This window comes from Phalacrocorax carbo, chromosome 23 (genome assembly GCF_963921805.1).
Source record: "Phalacrocorax carbo chromosome 23, bPhaCar2.1, whole genome shotgun sequence".
NCBI classification, from domain to species: Eukaryota; Metazoa; Chordata; class Aves; order Suliformes; family Phalacrocoracidae; genus Phalacrocorax; species Phalacrocorax carbo.
This window is the reverse complement of record NC_087535.1, coordinates 3,566,594-3,584,137: the sequence shown is the minus strand read 5'-3', so window position 1 is coordinate 3,584,137 and position 17,544 is coordinate 3,566,594. Positions and strand designations below refer to the sequence as shown.

The 17,544-nt window shown below is 56.2% G+C and overlaps 1 protein-coding gene across 1 annotated transcript in view; it reads right to left on the bottom strand.

The window, feature by feature from the left end:
• Positions 1 to 17,544, bottom strand: part of GRM4 (glutamate metabotropic receptor 4) — a 54,736-nt gene that overhangs the window by 27,229 nt on the left and 9,963 nt on the right. Inside the window, exon 3 of the mRNA XM_064472015.1 lies at positions 8,764 to 8,980. Coding sequence (XP_064328085.1) covers positions 8,764 to 8,980 — 217 coding nt within the window. The remainder of the gene's footprint in view (positions 1 to 8,763; positions 8,981 to 17,544) is intronic.

The window sequence follows — 17,544 nt, the reverse complement described above, 5'->3', positions numbered from 1 at the left end:
TGGGCAACCTGTTCCAGTGCCTCGCCACCCTCAGAGTGAGGAATTTCTTCCCTGTATCTAACCTAAATCTACCCTCTTCCAGTTTAAAGCCATCACCCCTTGTCCTATCACTACATGCCCTTGTAAAAAGTCCCTCTCCAGCTATCTTGCAGGCCTTTTCAAGTACTGGGAGGCTGCTCTAAAGTCTCCCTGTAGCCTCCTCGTCGCCAGGCTGAACAACTCCAACTCTCTCAGCCTGTCTTCACAGGAGAGGTGCTCCAGCCCTCGGAGCATCTTCATGGCCCTCCTCTGGACTCACTCCAACAGGTCCACGTCCTTCTTACACCGGGAGCCCCAGAGCTGGACACAGCACTGCAGCTGGGGGCTCACGAGAGCAGAGGGGGAGAATCAGCTCCCTCAACCTGCTGTCACAGAGCTGCAACAGCGTAACTACATCAGACTCTAAACCAAATCTATGCACTTGGGAACATGGGACTCCTGAGCAAAGCGCGATAGACGCCCCAGCGTGCCGAGTCTGATACGCTTTGGGACGGGAATGTCTGTGTCCTCAGCTCTCCAGAGACTTGTTAGTGCACCCACCCCTGCCCCGGGGAGGGCAAAACCCTGCGGGAGCAAACCGCTGCCCGCAGCATCCTCAAGCACGTGGCCGCGTCCCTCCCACCGGCATCACCCCGGGCCCGGCGGGATCTCAGCCTTCCCCGGCATCCCCACTGCTCTGCCAGCCGCTCGCCGGGGGCCGCGGGGACTCTTCTCATTAAGGTGGGGTTAATGCATGTTGTCAAACACAGGTCAGGGTTTAATCTCCACCATTATGGGCTCGGTGGGAGCGCAGCTGCTCCGGGAAGCACGACACTGAAGTGCCTTCTTGATTGCAGGTAGATAATAAGCTTGTGCTGTCGCTAACATACACCATCAATCAGGGAGCACTCTGCTGGGGCTCCCCGCAGAGCTGGTGCTGCGAAGCACTGGGTGAGCACGGGCCCAGCACGTTGGAGAAGGGGGGCCTGGCTAAATTGTGCTGGGAACAGCGATGTGCATGTCCCCTGCACCACGACGTGCTCCCCAGGCACCCCAAGGAGGGGATCGGGCTCTGCACAGCCTTGCTTCTGCAAGCGGCACCGGCACAGCTCCCCTGCATGCTCCTTTCTGTCCTTCCCTTCCTAACCCCAGCCATTTAAATGAGATTCCCAAGCCCAGAGTCTTAATTGGCGAGCGGCCGGCTGCTCCCCTGCCCCAGGATTCATTATTCATGTCACTTCAAAGCCTCCAGGAATCGACTCATTAGCGGAGGAGTCATTAAGGACATGGCTTTGTGGCCTCGCAGAGGCAAAGCTCCTGGGCCATCGCAGGACCGGTGTGCTTTGGTCTAATCACAGAGATGGGATGTTCTGCACAGGGCAAGGGTTTGCACTGTCTGTCTGTCCATCTACATGTCCAACCACCCATCCGTCTGTCCATCCTCAAGCCTGCAGCAACAAGTGGCTTTGCAATTTGGGAAAGGCTCCCTACATCCCACGGGTACCAGCACGCAAGCCAGGCTGGGGTGAGCAGTGTGATGGGGAAATGGCCCCATGCCATGGCCTGAGCTGAGGGAGAACAGCAGCACTGGTGCGCTGCCCCAGCTCCCATCACACATGGCTCTAATCATAAAATCATTAAGGTTGGAATCGATCATCAAGCCCAAACGCCAACACCCCCAGGCCTCCTAAACCATGCCCTGAAGCACCACGTCTACACGTCTCAAATACCCCCAGGGACGGTGACTCCCCCACCTCTCTGGGCAGCCTGTGCCAGGGCCTGACCACTCTGGCAGTAAGGACATGTTTCCTAATACCCAACCTAAACCTCCCCTGATGCAGCCTGAGGCCGTTCCGTCTCGCCCTGTCACTGGTGACTTGGGAGCAGAGACCAGCCCCCCCCTCACTCCAGCCCCTCTCAGGCAGCTGCAGAGAGCGAGAAGGGCTCCCCTCAGCCTCCCCTTCTCCAGGCTAAACCCCCCCAGTTCCCTCAACCTCTCCTCATAAGACCTGCTTTCCAGACCCTAAAACCCTCCTTTGTTGTGGCAGACCCCTAATGAGAGCGATACGTGGATTATCTGGCGTGAACACTGCGATATCCCACGAGTCCCAGTCCTGCTGCTGGCAAAGCACCTCCGCTACCAGCTCCAGTGTGCCTGGGGACACCAGCCTACCTTTGTCACCCCAAACTGTCCCCAACACACCCTCTGGTGCAGCCAGATCTCAGCTCATAGACTCCTGCACTTCACTGCAAGGTGGGCATCTCGCCCCTTCCCTCCTGAGAATACAAAGCAGGGAGCAATGGCAGCTCCCTGACCCCCACGTTTTTGCAGCCCGGTCCCACTTCAGGGCTGGTAGGTCCCTCCTTGCACTCTGCATCACGCGTCCCCATCACCGGAGGCTCCTGGCACTTGCTGCCCGACTCGTCCCTGGAACCAGCTCCTTGTCCCTGGAACTGGCTCAATTGCTGCTCTTCAGTGTTTTGAAATCTCATCAGACGTTATGAATCTGAGCAGTTTGTGCCTGCCTTTCAACTGCCTGCATTGCCAGGCTAAATCAGTAATTAATGAATTTGCAATGGGGAAAAGAAGGGGGGAAAAAAAAGCAAGTCTTCTGCTCAAAACCAGGGCCTTGGGTGGGATGCCAGGGAACAGAAAACTCAGGTTTCTCACTTAAGTAATAACACCACAGACTGTGTCCATGGGAAGGATCTTCTGCTAAAGACCTAATCAGGGACTCAGGTGAGTGAAGCCCCCCAGCTCCTGCAGCCCCTCTGCAGGCGAGCTGCCCCTCGGGCTGCATCACCTTCACCCTCACCGTGCTCCAGCCCTGAACCAGGAAGGCCCAGGAGACTCCGGGATTCTGGGGGACGTTTATGGCAAGATTTTGCAGCATTTCCCCCATCTACTGCTCTGCAAAGGGAACATCACTCTGCAGACAGAGGCTTGAGTTTATGCCCTGCAGCAGAGACCCTCACCCATCACATGACTCCAGGAGCTGGGGCTTGAAGTGCCAGATGAGCCCTGAAAGCAAAGACGGCTTTTTCCCTGCATTTATCTCATTTGTCATAATCATTTATCTCATCTCTTCTAACCCAAGCGCAGATCACAGAAAACACACACGCTCTCCCCTTCAGCGATCTCCCAGGGCCGCGGCTCCCATCTCACCCTGGCTCAGACCGGACCTCGCCGGGAGCTCCACGGAGCCGCCAGCGTGGCCTGTGTCATGACCACGACAGCCTGGCACGACCGGCCCGGGTCACCAGCCCACAGGCACCCCCCAACACACACCAAAAGTATTAAAGAGCAAGATATCGACTGAGGCTGCCTCCAAAGCCCAGGTTTGGGCTGCGAGCCAGAGACCACGCGCCAGCCTCGGCCACAACTAATAGCTCCTCTTTGTCCGGCCCCGCTCGCCGCCCTCCCGGCTTCCACCGCACAAGGGGAGGGCTGCGAGACGTGGAAACAAGGAGCGGAGTTCAGAGGCGAGGGCAGCGTTACTGACAGGCAGATTGCAGCCAGCAAACAGAGCGAGCCCCAGGGCTGGAGGCTGGAGCAGCCCCAGCGCAGCTCTGGCTCTCCCCAGTCCCAGCCTGCAGAACGTTTTGCATCCACCAGCAAACAGCTCGAGGGCAGAGAAGGTTTTTAGGTGGGGAAACTGAGGCACGCCTCTGTCTAGGCTGTATTGGGGTACACGGTGTTGACAGTAGCAAAAAGAAAAGAAGCAGTAGGGAGAAAGAAATAGGAAAATAACGCAGGAAATGTGATTTCTGAACTCTGAAAGAGTTTCAGGACCCGAAGTGGCAATGGCAGCAGAACCTCGGTGACCAGACCTGTCCCTCCAGCTGCCCTGGTCCAGCACAAAGAGGTGCTGCATCCAGCAAGAGCTGGCGCTGAGTTTTGGGCAGGGGGTGGGATGACAGAGACCAGCACAGAAACTCAGGGGACGAGTAGAACCATGATTTTGACCCGTGGGTGCCAGGGACTCTTCCTGAGCCACGCTGTGAAAGGACCTGCTCAGAGATGCGCCATTTGAGCCCCAGAGGGGACAGAGATGCCACCACTGATGGTGTTATTGGCCAGAAAACACCTGCAGGAAAAGATTCACCCAAACCCCAGAGCAGGGACCCTTCGGGGTCTCGGCATCGTGCCACGAGAAACTGTCCAGCTCTGTGCCAGCTGGGAGGCTTTGGCTGGGGAGCCAAGGCGCCGGCAGCAGATAACAGCCCTCCGGTGAGCCGCGGTAATTGAGTGCTGACTGCACAAGAGCAGCCGTCCTCGGGGATGAAAGGGAGCTGGATCGCCAGCCCTGCTCTGCCCTACCGCTCATCACACCTCGCTGCCACAGGGCTGAAGGTCACCAGCTTTAACTCCTGCACGTGTCGCTGGGGAGGAATAAAAGCTCCAGGGGCAGGTACCCACCAGCATCTTCCTCCCACCCACCCCAGCTCTCCCATAGGGATGGCATCCGCAGGGCGCAGGACGGGACGATCCCCAAGGCCAGCAAATAACCAGGGTTAGCAACCTCCAGGGTTGCATATACAAATCTGCTGTAAAGTCATACTCGATGCTTGTTTATGCCTTAAGATTTGGGAACAGATTTTTGGGGGTGACATCCTGATGCATCAACCAAAATTAATGAACCTGGTTAAAACCAGAAAGAAACGGCCATGAATGTCACATGGGGATGAACAAATGCATCACAAATATGTATCAGCCTCTTAACTAAAAATATAGAAAACTCAGCAACGGATAAAACAATGGATTGGGGAAATAACAGCGTAAAACTGGTCCAGACACATGACTAAGGAGTCTTGCATTTGGCTGGAAATATTACCCTTTTCACAAAACTGAGCGCTGCACATTACGACGCCTGGCGTAACATGTCATGTTCACCAGCTGAATTACATAAACATAAATCTAACACTTCATCTCCAAGAGCTTGGCGACAGCAGAGGTGTCAGCACACAGAGCCAAAGGGCTGCGGAGAGGTCTGTCCGTCCACTAAACGATGCCACCAATCAGGGTCATGGGGAGATGCTGCACGAGATGAGATGGAGATGGGGACACTGGGGACATCCCGCTGCTGGCCCTGCCTCGCACCTTGGTGTCAAGTTGTAAATACAGGCGGCACCCGCTGCCTTTGCAGGAGGCTTTGGGGGAGCACTTAAAACACTTAAATAGGGCCAAAGAAAATTCATCCTTTGCAGACATAACATCTTTGCACCCAGAAAACCTTCACTGTAGTGAATAAGGACTGTCCAGCCATTGGTGCAACCACCAGCAGTCGCCAGGGTCCAACAGCATCATTGCCAGAATAATTGTATTATATATATTACATAGATACATAGATATAATGGCCCTCCCAGGCCAGCCTGTCTCGGCAGCCCAGGGCCAGCCCCAGCTGCAAGAATAACCTGTCCCCAGGGCAGGTTTCTCCCCCCCTGCTGGTGGAGGGCATCAGTTTGTATCTCGAGCAGAAACGCTTTCCACTGCGACAGCGACGGCTTTAACATGAGGCTTTGCTAAAAATTGAAACTGAAGGTCAAGTTGATAATGCATCAGAAAGTAAACAGCTTGAATGCTAACTGCTAACTACAGCAATGAGCATTATTGCCTGATGGAAATAAAAACCGACTCTGAAGACTCAGGCTTGGCATGAAAAATGAAGCTGAGCGCTGTTCGGGAGGAGGGCGGGGAGGGGCTCACCCCGATCCCGGGGTTGGCTGGCTCTTTCCCCCGGCGTAAATACCCCAGCACGGGTAAACTCCGCCGCTGGACAAACTGCTGGCAAGCCCTCGGCAGAGGCCAGATCCTGAGTCAACCGAGAGCCCTTTTACACCACTTTGACAGGCTGGAGGCACCTTGAAGCCGCAATAAATCGCAGGACCCTCTACACTGCTGGAGAAGTGCAAATGAGAGCCAGGCGTGTACAAACAGGCTATAAAAGAAGGGGACGGATCCTTCACCCATTCCCAGCAGCTCTGCGCTGGTGTAAAGCCTTCTGGTGTCAGCAGAGCTGTCCCTACTTATGGGGGAAGGCAGAAAGGCGAAGCAGGCACAGCCTGGCTCTTCTTCCAGCCCTGCAGTTGCCACCACAGGAGGCAAGGCTGGGGGATTTTTCAAATAAAAATTAAAAAAAAAAAAAAAGAAAAAGCACGTTCTTGGTCCAACTGCACCATTATTCACGGCTGTGGAGCCACCTTCCACGGGCAAAGCAGCGAGGCTGACCTCCAGCGCTCCCTCCCAGGCAAGAGGCTTTAGGGAACAGCTTGGAGCCCACCCAGGCACCCAAGGGAGAGGTGCTTTCCCGGAGCCCCGCGCTCAGGCTGATATATGACGGCTCTTATAAATAAACATATCCCTGCAGCGCGAGCAGGGAAGCAGCATTACTGCTGATAACGCACGGGCTGCACTTATGCCGCTGTTATACCGCAATTACAGTGGAATTATGCTTTTTGATAACTAAATTATCACTAATGCACATAATCGTTGGGTTATGTGGATACACAAATTACAGGACTGCCTCAGCCCCGGATTAATACGTGTGCATTTCGACTCCATATACACTCGTTTACTCTGCAATTACGCCATCGTATCATTAACCATCTGGTTATAGGAATTCGCGGTAACCACAGGTATCTCAAAGAAGAAGTGCTCGTGCTGCACTGGGACCACCAGTCATGACAACCGCTCCTTACTGGTGCTTAATGGAGGAGGAACGTGGGTTCAGATCGTGCCTGTCCATCAACCTGCCCCTCCCAGCCACGTGCAGCCAGGCACCCGGACCCCCAGCGGAGCAGCAGCCGTGGATGGGGCGGGAGAGCATCCTCCAGCTGTGGATGAGGGCACAACAGGGCCAGGCACCGGCCAACAAAGCTGCTTAACCCAGTGTCGCTGTCACCTCCCCGAGTCAACCAGCGGTCCCGTCAGCCTGGCCCTGATGGACCAAGACGGGCAAGAAAACTCCCCTTTTTGGGTGGAAAAATGCTTACAATAATGCATAATGCCACCCCACCCCCAATTAAAAAAAAAAAAAAGCTGCTTTCCCTTATTCCTCCTGTAGTCAGATGAGAATCTCATTATCATCACCAGCCAGATGGGGCTGCTGTTAGCATTTACAAACCCCGGCAGGGTTAGCGACGAAGCTGTTAACAGAGCCATAAAGTCAGCCCTTTGCTGCAGCCCCACAGCCCTTCCATGGAGCACCCCATCCTGCAGGGCACCCGATCCCACGGGGCACCCCCCTCAGCTCCCCCGGTCCTGCCGGGCACCGCATGTGCCCGAGGGCACCTTCCCACCTGCAGCCCCGTGTATCCCCTGCAGCAGCTCGCTGTCACACCCAGCTGTGTGCAGAGACAACCCCAGCTCAGCGCAGGCACCCCGGCACCGCTCACACCCGCATCCCCATCACGGGGCACGCAGGCAGCACGCCCCGTGTCCAGCCGTACCACAAGCATCCCACCTGCCTACTCCGAAGCCTCCCCATGTGCTCCTCCTTGCAAAACCACAGCCCCGTGAAAATATTCTGCTTTTTAAGTTAAAATCCTGAAGAGCAGATTCCAGGTTGAATCCCCAGATGGGTTTCTCTGCATATTAAAAGCACAGCCGGTTCCCAGTGCCAGGGCGCGCGCGCGAGACAGAATTAACGCTGTTCCTATTTATAGGGCTTTGATTAGGAGCTCGTCACCTAGAAGTTTTTATTCCCTTTATCCATTTATAAGGCCATAACACAGTTTGACTAGCTCCAGATAGGCTGGTGTCCCACCGATTTTGCCAGAACTTAATGTGCCATTCACATACAGTTAAGCCAGTAATAGGCAGCAGCCTGTGCGCTGCAGGGTTTTAACTGCCTCAGAAAACACTCTTTAGTTCCCGTCTCACCCTGTGCACACGATGCTGCGGAGGTGAAGCAGTGCCGGAGTGAGGAGGGACCCCCGTGCTGTGCCAGTCCTGTGCCGGTCCCTCTGCAGGGTCTCAGGGTGGCTTCGGGCTCATGGTAATAGCACCCACAACAGCGACACCAGGGGTCCTCACCATCCCAGCCGGTTCTGGGAGTGATGCTCAGCCACCAGCGGGTACCCATGAGCTCCTCCACTGCTCCCGAGGCTGATAATCCCCCCTAAGCATCCCAGTGCTCCCGTCAGCAAAACCCTTTCTGGCTCCAGACAAATCCTCCCAAAGAGTTTTGCTGAGCACGGACTTTCCGCCTGTCCAAAGCCTATAGACAAGTTAAAGCACCTGCCCTCAGGGATAATTCCACTAAAATTGGGCGAAGCGCGCGTTGGTGCCAACTTTATTTTCTGTTAAACCCTGGAGTATTTGTAAAAGTCTTTTCTTCTGGAACGGGCCCAGCACTGTGGCTCAGCTGCGGAGGGAGGGGGTTAGACTGGCTCGGCAGCCACCGAGGATCCAAGGTCTCCTGGTGAGCAGGGAATGGGATCTCGAGATGCTTTCCGAAAGGAGCTGGCAGCAATAAAGCAGCCTGCCCTATGGAGCAGCTTGAGATTGCTGGTGGTGATCCTTGCTGGACACCCCATTCTCCCCGCAATCAGCAGAGCACCGCCCTGGGATCACCCCCCAGACCGTGCCATCCACCCCTGCTCACGCACTGCAACCACATCCCCGCTCAGGCCAAGAAGCCCAACCAGACGCATCCCGCCATTCCCATCCATTGCCTTTTCTCCTCCAGTCCCAGCTGCTCCAAAGCCCACGCCGAGCCCCCATCCTGAGGGAAACCCACTCACCATCCTCCCTGGACTTCTGGATGAAGGCCTCCACACCGCTTTCTCCATAGCTTCCCTCGGAGGCCAAGGTGGAGACGTAGTTCCACTTGAGGGCTTTGACAATGTCCACCATGGCTTGGGCCTGGTAGGTGTCAGACGGGACGACGCGGGAAAAGAAGTCGTAGCGGCTGTTATCGCTCAGGTCCGGTGCGGTGGAGGCGTAGCTGATCTGGGGGATCTGGGATGAAGAAAGACTAAGCGTCAGGAGAAAGAGGTGATCTCCACCCCACTGTGATGCCCTCACCTTGCCCATGCTCCCAAAGCCCTGCTCTGCAGGAGGGGGAGGTGGAAATCAAGGAAGACTATGGGTCACGTGGGAGCATATGACACCAGACAGACGTAGGATGCTCCACAGCACCCAGGACCAGCAGCTCATGGAGGGAAGACCACGAAGTGGAGGGTGATCAGCTCTACAGGGTCCTGGTGGCAATCCAAAGGATTTGATCTGGTGATTTCCATCCACAGTCGGGTACGGGACACACAAAACCGCCCCAACCCTTGCCAGGACACGCATCTGCTCTGCGCCCTCCAGACTGGTCTAAACCCACACATGTCAGGGAAGGGGGACAATAAAACCATCAGAAAGCACAAAGGTGCTGCTTTACATTTCTGCCCATGGAAATGCCTGGCTGGGCAGAGCCCAGCAGGTCAGGAGGACTCCAGGATCTCCTGAGGAAGAACAGAAACCAGACCCAGGGCAGAGCAGCCACCAGGAGGTCCCTTCGAGGTCCACCAAGGAGCCAGGCAGCCCTGGGCTTTGCAGGAAGACACTCAGAGCATCCCAAGCTTTCATTTCTGCATGTAACATGCCTGTCTGCCTACTTTGATCTCCCCTCCGTGCTCCCCAGGTGCTGGCCAAAACGAAAGCTGTGGGTGCCTCTAGGTGCTGCCTGGGCAAAGGGGACCAGCACCATCCAGGGAAAGCAGACACCAAGCCTTGACCACCCAGGCTGGCCCAGCCCCTGGAGATGTCAGGGCTCGGAGACCACCTGAAGCTCAGGGACACCCAGCAGGAGCCCAGAAGGGTTCCCCGAGCATCAGATCTGCCCAGAATGGGAGAGGCAACAGAAAATCTTGCTTCTGCCCTGGGCAGCACTGGTACACTGCTAAGGCATCCCTTTGGCTTCCTGCCCCAGGAAGGACAGATCCGACCCACACACACACAAGGTCCTGCCCACTCAAGCCATAAATAAGCCCTTTAAATTAACCAGAGCTGCCGCTCCTCGCACAGTGCATTAGAATGATTTAGCACTGGAGAATCATGCGATGCTTAGCACTTGACATCTCCAAAACATACCACAGATGTTAATTTACCTTAAAGATGGAAAAGACTTATTAAATTATCAAGCCCAGGTTCTCCCCACTAGCTCGAAGCTCCCTACCAAGGGCGCACCAAATACCCAGACAGCCCCATCCATCGTCCCCTCATCCCACACCCAGGTACCACACACCTCTCCCGGGCGCAGCCTGACACCTCCCTGGCACACTGCAGGGGCTGGCAGAGCCCACTCCAAAGCCTGGGCAAGGTTTTAAATTCAACAGCGATATAACAGCAGGGGCTGGAGCTCAGCCAGCTGCCATGGTACAGCCTCACCGCGGCAATCCCCAGCAGCTTTTAGAGGACTTTCCCCCCTCTCCTGCTCCCTCTAATCTAGTTTAGGAATAATTCAGTAATTGCTGCTTGCAGGAGCACAAATACTGCCAGAGCCACGGGGGACTGCAATGGATCCCAGTAACCCCCTGGGCTCAGCAGGCACCTGGGTTGTGCTGGACACCCGAATCAACTCCGGCTGCCTTTGGCCTCACCCATCAGCACTCTCCATTAAGCAATTAGCCAATTCCCAGCACCTGGGTGGGCTTGGAGGGGACAGGGAGAGGTCCGGGGTCTTTAGGGTCTCTAGCTCATGTTATAAGATCAAGCCACCCTGCTGGGAGCCTGAAATTTTAGTACTTGCCTCTTTACGATGGTGCTTCACCACCACAGCTCCCCGGTTAAACATCAGTGTCATCCCACCCCAACACCCCATCTGACCCGCCCCTGCCCCGAGCGTGGGAGAAGCCCCCGTCCCCGTGGGCACGGTGCCGGCTGGCTAGTGGCAGACCAAGGATGGGGGGACCTGCACTGGAGCCACCCGGGTCTCCCAACACTCCCAGCCACCGCGACCCACCTCATCCTCCTCCGCTCCTGCTCTCAGGCTGCATCGCAGAGTTTCCCCTTTGTTTCTCCATTATTTTCCCCTCTTCCTCTCTCCTCCTCCCCCCACTCCCCCCCCAGCTCTCTCTCTTTTAAATGCGATACCGGTGTTATAAACCCACGACTCCACCTGAATGCTAAAACAGCCCTGGAAAGGAGCAGCCACCCTACTACCTACCTGCAAAATATAGGATGAAAAAAAGGGAGACAAGGAGAAGGAGCGGGAGAGGGAAAGGAAGGAACCTTTATCAAGGCACAAATAGGATTACTCTCTGTGACAATCTGCTTTGTGCTCCTTTCCGAGGGGCTGTGATCTGCTCGTTGGGTATCTGTGACCGGGAGCCGGTGTATGAGACTCGATTAAAATTCTGCTCAGCAGGCAAGGCACTCGTCTGGCAATCATTCATCCTGGGGAGGGAGTGGGGGGGCTGCTCTGCACCCGCACTCCTTGCCTCCTCCCTGCCTTGCCCGGAGTGGTGCTGGCCAAAGGATGGGCGCGGGGGCTTGGGGTGGAGGCGAGGCATGCAGCACACCCATGCGACGAGGGCAAATGGGCAAGGGAAGCCCTCGTGAAAGGAGATTTGGGGGCAGGAATGCAACCCTGCCTTTCTAAAGGATCCTTTCCCAATGATTTTTTCTCTGCACAGTGATTTAGTTTAAATAGATCCCTGCCTCCTCAGCCGGGCACTGGTGATGGAAACTTCCCAGCTGTTTCCCTGTGACCTGCGCATCCTATCTGAGCCCAGCTGCCTGGGATGCATCTGGATTTAACCCCCGGGTGCCCATCCTGCTTGAACCCCTGCTGGAAAATGAAGCCAAGAAAATACCTGTTGATCTACAGGCTACGATCTGGAAGCTGTATTTTAATAAACAAATGGAAAAGAGCTTTTTTTCTCTCACTCCTCTGCCTTGGGTGGAAGTGAAGATAAAATACCAGTTCCCAAATGACCGTTTCATAGACTTCTGCCTTTTTCCCCGCTCTGCCTTTTTTATCTCCTGGTCTACAATAGCCCAACTCCCAGCACCAGCTATTTTCTCAGATAAAAGACAAAAGTCCTTTTAGGTCCATAAAAGCAAAATGCAGGCAGGGAATTCAAGGTTCTTCGAAAGAAGAAGAATGCAGTAGGGAGGGGGAGCTGGAAACGTATCTCAGCTGCATATTTGGGCACCGGTGGTACCCTGCCTGGCTCATCACCAGCCTGGGATAAATACCACAGTGGTGGTGGGGAAATCAGCAGGACCAGCTCTCCTATACCCCAAGGCTCCCTTGGCCCATCAAGATCCAGGAGTAACCCTGGGGCAGGGGGAAAAAAACCTCCTTCTTCCCTTATCTTGAACCAAAAACCAGAGCCAGCATCATTTAGCAGCGCCCCCAACCTTGAGAAATGTCCCTCAGGGTACAACAGCAATGGGGAGCCGGGGTTGGGGCTGTCGCCCTGCTCCCCCCAGCCCCTGGGTCAATGGATTGGTGTGATCAACCTCAAAAGCTCCGCAAACACACCTTGATTTCGTACCCATTTCATTACTGCTGGCTTAGAAGCTGATGCAGCATTTTCTCTACTGGCGGCGGACAGAATCCCTGGACAGAATTTGGAAAGAATTAGGCAAAGGTGGCAATTTCAGCACAGCTGAGGCCTGGGGGGCTGCAATGCTCCATCTTAAGCCATCAGTCTGAACATCAGCCTTGAGCAGCCAGGAGGGAAGCAGCCGAAAGCAAACAGGCCATTGCAGTCAGAGCCACGCACACCGGTCGGAAGCGTCTCCGTGAGAAGGGGCTCCTGCACCCGCCCTCATACTCCTGGCACCAGCCCCCCCACGCCAGAGACAGGGTTGGGAGCAGCTAATTCCCTAACCATAATTATTAATTTCATGCATAACTTATGCAAACCTCTGGTTCACCGACAAGATGGAATTGATTTAATTAGAATTTCCATCATCGAGCCATTTGGACGGCAGCTTTTAATTAGGGAGAACGTAAAGCACCGCAGGGGCTGGAGGAGCGAGAGCCTGAGCAGGGATAGTCAGACCTTGCCATCAGAGCAGAGCGAGCCGCATCCCCCGGCCCGCTGCTGCTTCCCCGGGGCCCAGTGCCAAGACAGGACCAGCCCTCAGCATCTCCTCGGACAGCGATAAAGATCCTGCACCCCACAGACCCTGGGCGGCTCACCAGATCTCCGTGCCTCAGTTTCCCCAACTGAACATGGGGACAAGGCAAGCAAATCCCTCAGGCATCACAATGCACTGACACGATGTGGAGCTGACAACAAATTCTTCCATTTCCCAGCTACGGTGCCACCAAAAGACAGCCGCTCTGGGGTGACACACGACAGCCGCGCTCGAGGGGACACAGCTTGGGTCAGGGAGCAATGGACTCCCCGACCTGCCCGCTCCTTTGGTGCAACCTGTTAAACTGAGCTTGTAAATCAGGCGGCTTTAACGCCAGGGCTGACACCGGCCGGGCAGAGGCTGATCGGTCCCTTCAATAAATCTGGCTCTTGTCAAGAAATTACGCACCGAGAAGCACGGCAGCTGCGGGAGGATCTCCCGGCCAGCCCCGGCATGGGCTTATCATCCCTTTTTCCCAAGGAAAAAAAAAAACAGCTCCCATCCCAGCCAAGAACCAAAGCCATTGCCCTTCAGCATGCTCTTTGCCAGGCCTGACATCGCCTCTGCCTTTGGCCTCCCACTCCTCCTCGCAGAGCCATGCTGTGCCCAAAGACCAAGGGGGGAGCCGCCGTGGCCAGGGGCTACAGAGCCTGGGCGGCCCAGGGGAGCCAGGCAGCTGCAATTTGTTTTAATAAACCCAGTGAAGAACAAGGAAATGAAATGGCAGGAGCAGAGTGGGTGATTAATCAGAGCATCCCCCGGCCGATTTCCACCTTCCCGTCTTCATGAAGGTTATTTACCCACTAAGCAGGGAAGCTGGGTGCCGAATGCAGCATCCCTCCCATCCCGCTGCCCCCAAAGCCTTGGGCCACCCCCCATGGCAGGGAGCAGACACAAGCCTGGGGGGCTCAGCACCAGGGGGTCTGATCCAGCTCCGAACCCCTCTGCCTGCAGCAACCCAGCCCCAGGCAGCAAAGCCTTGCGTGCCTGCAGGTGCGGAGCACACCCAGCTCCCGCCGTGCGCACACGATGGGCAGCATCCTCCATTAAGTGAATTATTCATGCCGTACAACACTCCTGTGCTAAAAAGAGCTGCTGCACTCGCTGCCATGAAGAAAACAAGCGCCTCAAAGTGTCTGGCACGCGTCGAGTCCATCCTCTCACCAGGGATGCTCCTCACCCCCGCCGAGCACTCCAGCTCCATCATGTCCCAGCTTTTTCTGGGTTGAAAAATGCACCCCAGACCCTGACGCAGCTTTTCAGGGATCACATTTGCAGGGGATGGACCTGGTTCTTTTGACACCATCATTGCTGTGGTGGTTGAGGAGAAACTGGGTAGAGCTGGGTCTGGAAAGGCAGCGGAAAGGGGTGGGAAGGAGCTGGAGCGTGCCAGAAAGCTCTCGCAGTGACGCCAGAGAGATGCTATCGCAACGAGACCGGGGATTTGAGGGAAGATTTTTCTGCAGGCAGAGCTACGAGGAATGATGAAACCGGCTTGGACGGAGGATGCCGCATCTGCAAGTTGTACCACTGATGTACAGCTTTAATTAGGCAGTGGCATCTAATGAAGGACATGTTATTTATTTATGCAGCACGGGAGCGACAAAACCCCTGGCAGGGAGGGGCAAGGCTCGCCGCCAGTGAGGGAGGGCTGGTGGGCTGTGCAGGAGCGGAGCAGGGATGGAGCAGGGTGGGATGCACAGAAAGGGAGCATGGGATGGTGTGAGGGACCACAGAGGGGCACAGCGTCATCCCAGTGCAGGAACGGCCACTTCCACCATCCATATGGCCAGAGGTAGAGAAGGGGCTGCTCCAAGCTCCTGGGGATGAACTGGGGGGGCTGCTGTGACTCCCACCCAGCGAGGGCTCTGCAGCACTTGCACGGTGGGATGCAGACCTGCTGCGACCCACCTCCCGCTGCTGGGAGCGGGGTGAGGGGAGCCGTGGTTGAAATGGGGCTCAGCAAAGGGAGGGGACGGCTCCCCAGGCGCACGGGTGTGAGCACGCACCCAGGCGCTGCAGCGGGCACGGGGGAAGCTGTTTGCTCCTCACCTTGGCGTACTTTCTAATTGATTTTGTGCCTGTGCTGCTCACTGATGTGCTACAACCCTCCCCCAGAACCATTTCAGCAATATAAAAATCAAAGTACTTAGAAGGCACTTGAAATACCCCCATGCCTCCCCCATCACCAGCTACCTGCAGGGAGGGGGCACCGAGCCCCATCCAGGGCAGGCACCCCAGTGCTTCCCCCAGCACCGGGGGCGGGTGCCCCTGTTTGGGTCCCAGAACCTCACACCAGCACCCCCTCGCTGGGGGAGTGCCGAGGGCTCCTGGCGCGGGCGCTGAGGGGAGCACGAGCAGTACTCGCCTCGTGCCATGATGCCGCTGCAGGAGCCAGAGCTCCGAAAAGTGTCACTCCCAAGGGAACGGGCAGAGGCAACTGCCTGAGCAAGCGGCGCCTGGGAAGGCAAATGCTTTGCTGAACCTCAGAGCGGGAGTCACCCGCGCTTAAAGGTCAGCGGCGGTGTGAAATGGAAGTTGCCTTATTTTCATTTTAAGCATGTCCCTGCTATAAACCCACTATTTGAATAACAAAGAGCGGCAGCAGCTCTCAGGTCGTGACAGGGAAGAGCCTCCTCGAGCCCCCTGAGCCCCCGCAGGAACACGGCTGTGCCCAGCGAGGCGGGGCGAGACCCCGCGTCCCGTGGGAATGATGTCCCTGAGACGGGGACCGCCAGGGAGTGCACCCACTCTGCACCCACGTGCATGCACACCCTGTCACGCACACACAGGGATTCACTGTTGTCTAGGAAGGGTTGAGCTCATCCCGCACCATCCCCTCCCAGGGATTTCAAGGTCTCCATCCTCTACGTGCCTCCTCACTGTCACGTTGGGCTGAGATCAGCTCTGGATTTTAAAGTTGCTGGGGACACCCAGGGCTTCAGACGTGCCCTCACCAGGCCACTGGCAGCACCCATGCCCAGATGCAAGGCTGGGGAATGGGTGCCTGTGGGCTCTGTGACATCCTTCCAGCATAGGTCACAGCTGCTTTGCCCGAGGATCAAAACTGGAGGAGAAGGGGGAGATAAAAAAACCAAAATCTGGAAAGGATGGAGGTACCCTCCACTCCTCCAACTGTCACTCTCCCGCCTCCTTTCCCACTGCTTGCCTCCCTCCTCTCTGAGGCAAGCATTCAATCTTTTTTGTCTCAGCAAATAGCTTTTAAGTTCCTCCCGCTCCCTCTAATTTATATTATTTTAATTATTGAATAGCCCTCTCACTCGTCGCCTGGAACATTAACACGTTTTAAAAAAAGGGACCCAGAAAAATCAAACTCCATCAGTGATCTGTTTTTTCCGTCTTCACTAACAGCTTCCAGCCCTCCCAGGAGGGCACCCAGCGCTCTCAGCACACCGAGCCGGCGGAGAAAGAGGAGGGGGGAAAGAGAAAAAAAGAAAACAGCATCAGCCCTGCAGAACCAAGGGGTTTCACAGAGCTGGGAGGGGAGGCAGAGCTGGGACCCCACTTGAGGCAGCACAGGGCTCCCACCGCTGCTGGGTGTGGGGGGTATTTACACTTCTCCCCGCCCAGGGACGTTGCTGCGGATAAATAAACGCACAGCGAGGAGGAAAGTAATTATAAACTCCTCGGCTTTCCTGCGGCTGGCAGGGAGAGCGGGAGGGAGATCCAGCCCTCATCCCACCGCAGCCCTGAGCATCCTGTTGCCCCCCTCACACCCAAGGCCAGCGACACAGGTCAAGCGTCCCCAGCCTGGCTGATGTCCCCTGGGCTGGAGCACAGAGCGGTCACAGCCGTCCTTGCACCCCGTCGGCGATAGCTGCCTCCATCCCAGCAGTGAACGCAGCAACCTTGCGGCTCCCCAGCCACCCGGCTCAGGTGTGGCCTTACATTTTGGGGGTAAAATCCACACCCCCTTATTGAGCCACCTCCCATAGCTGGTGTCAGGGTGGTCTATACTGAAATGCTCCCAACTATCACCTGCTTGCAGGGAGGCAAGTCGAGAGCATTAGTCTGTAGGTGACAACAACAGGCAGGGCGTGCCCAGTGTGTCTTACATGATGGCAAAGGGTATCTTACAGCCAGGGTGCTGAGCGGGATGGCCAGGGACCCCCGGGCTGACCCCCCCAGGAGACATTGCTCCCACTGACAAGCCAAGCCCCCTCAAGTAACAGCCAGGGAGGGGGATGAGGGCTGCACCCCAGAAACTCTCGGGGAGCTCCCAGGGAAGCTGGACCCTCTCCAGCCTTGGAGGTTTTCAAGATCCACCACAACCAAGCCCTGAGCAACCCGGTCTCATGCCAGAGACAGCACCATTGGGCACGGGCAGTGGGCTCAGCTCCCCACGGTCCCTTCCAGCCCGAGTTACCCCACCCCACACCCATCCTCAGCCCACCTCCCCACCCATCCCCTGCAAGGCAACC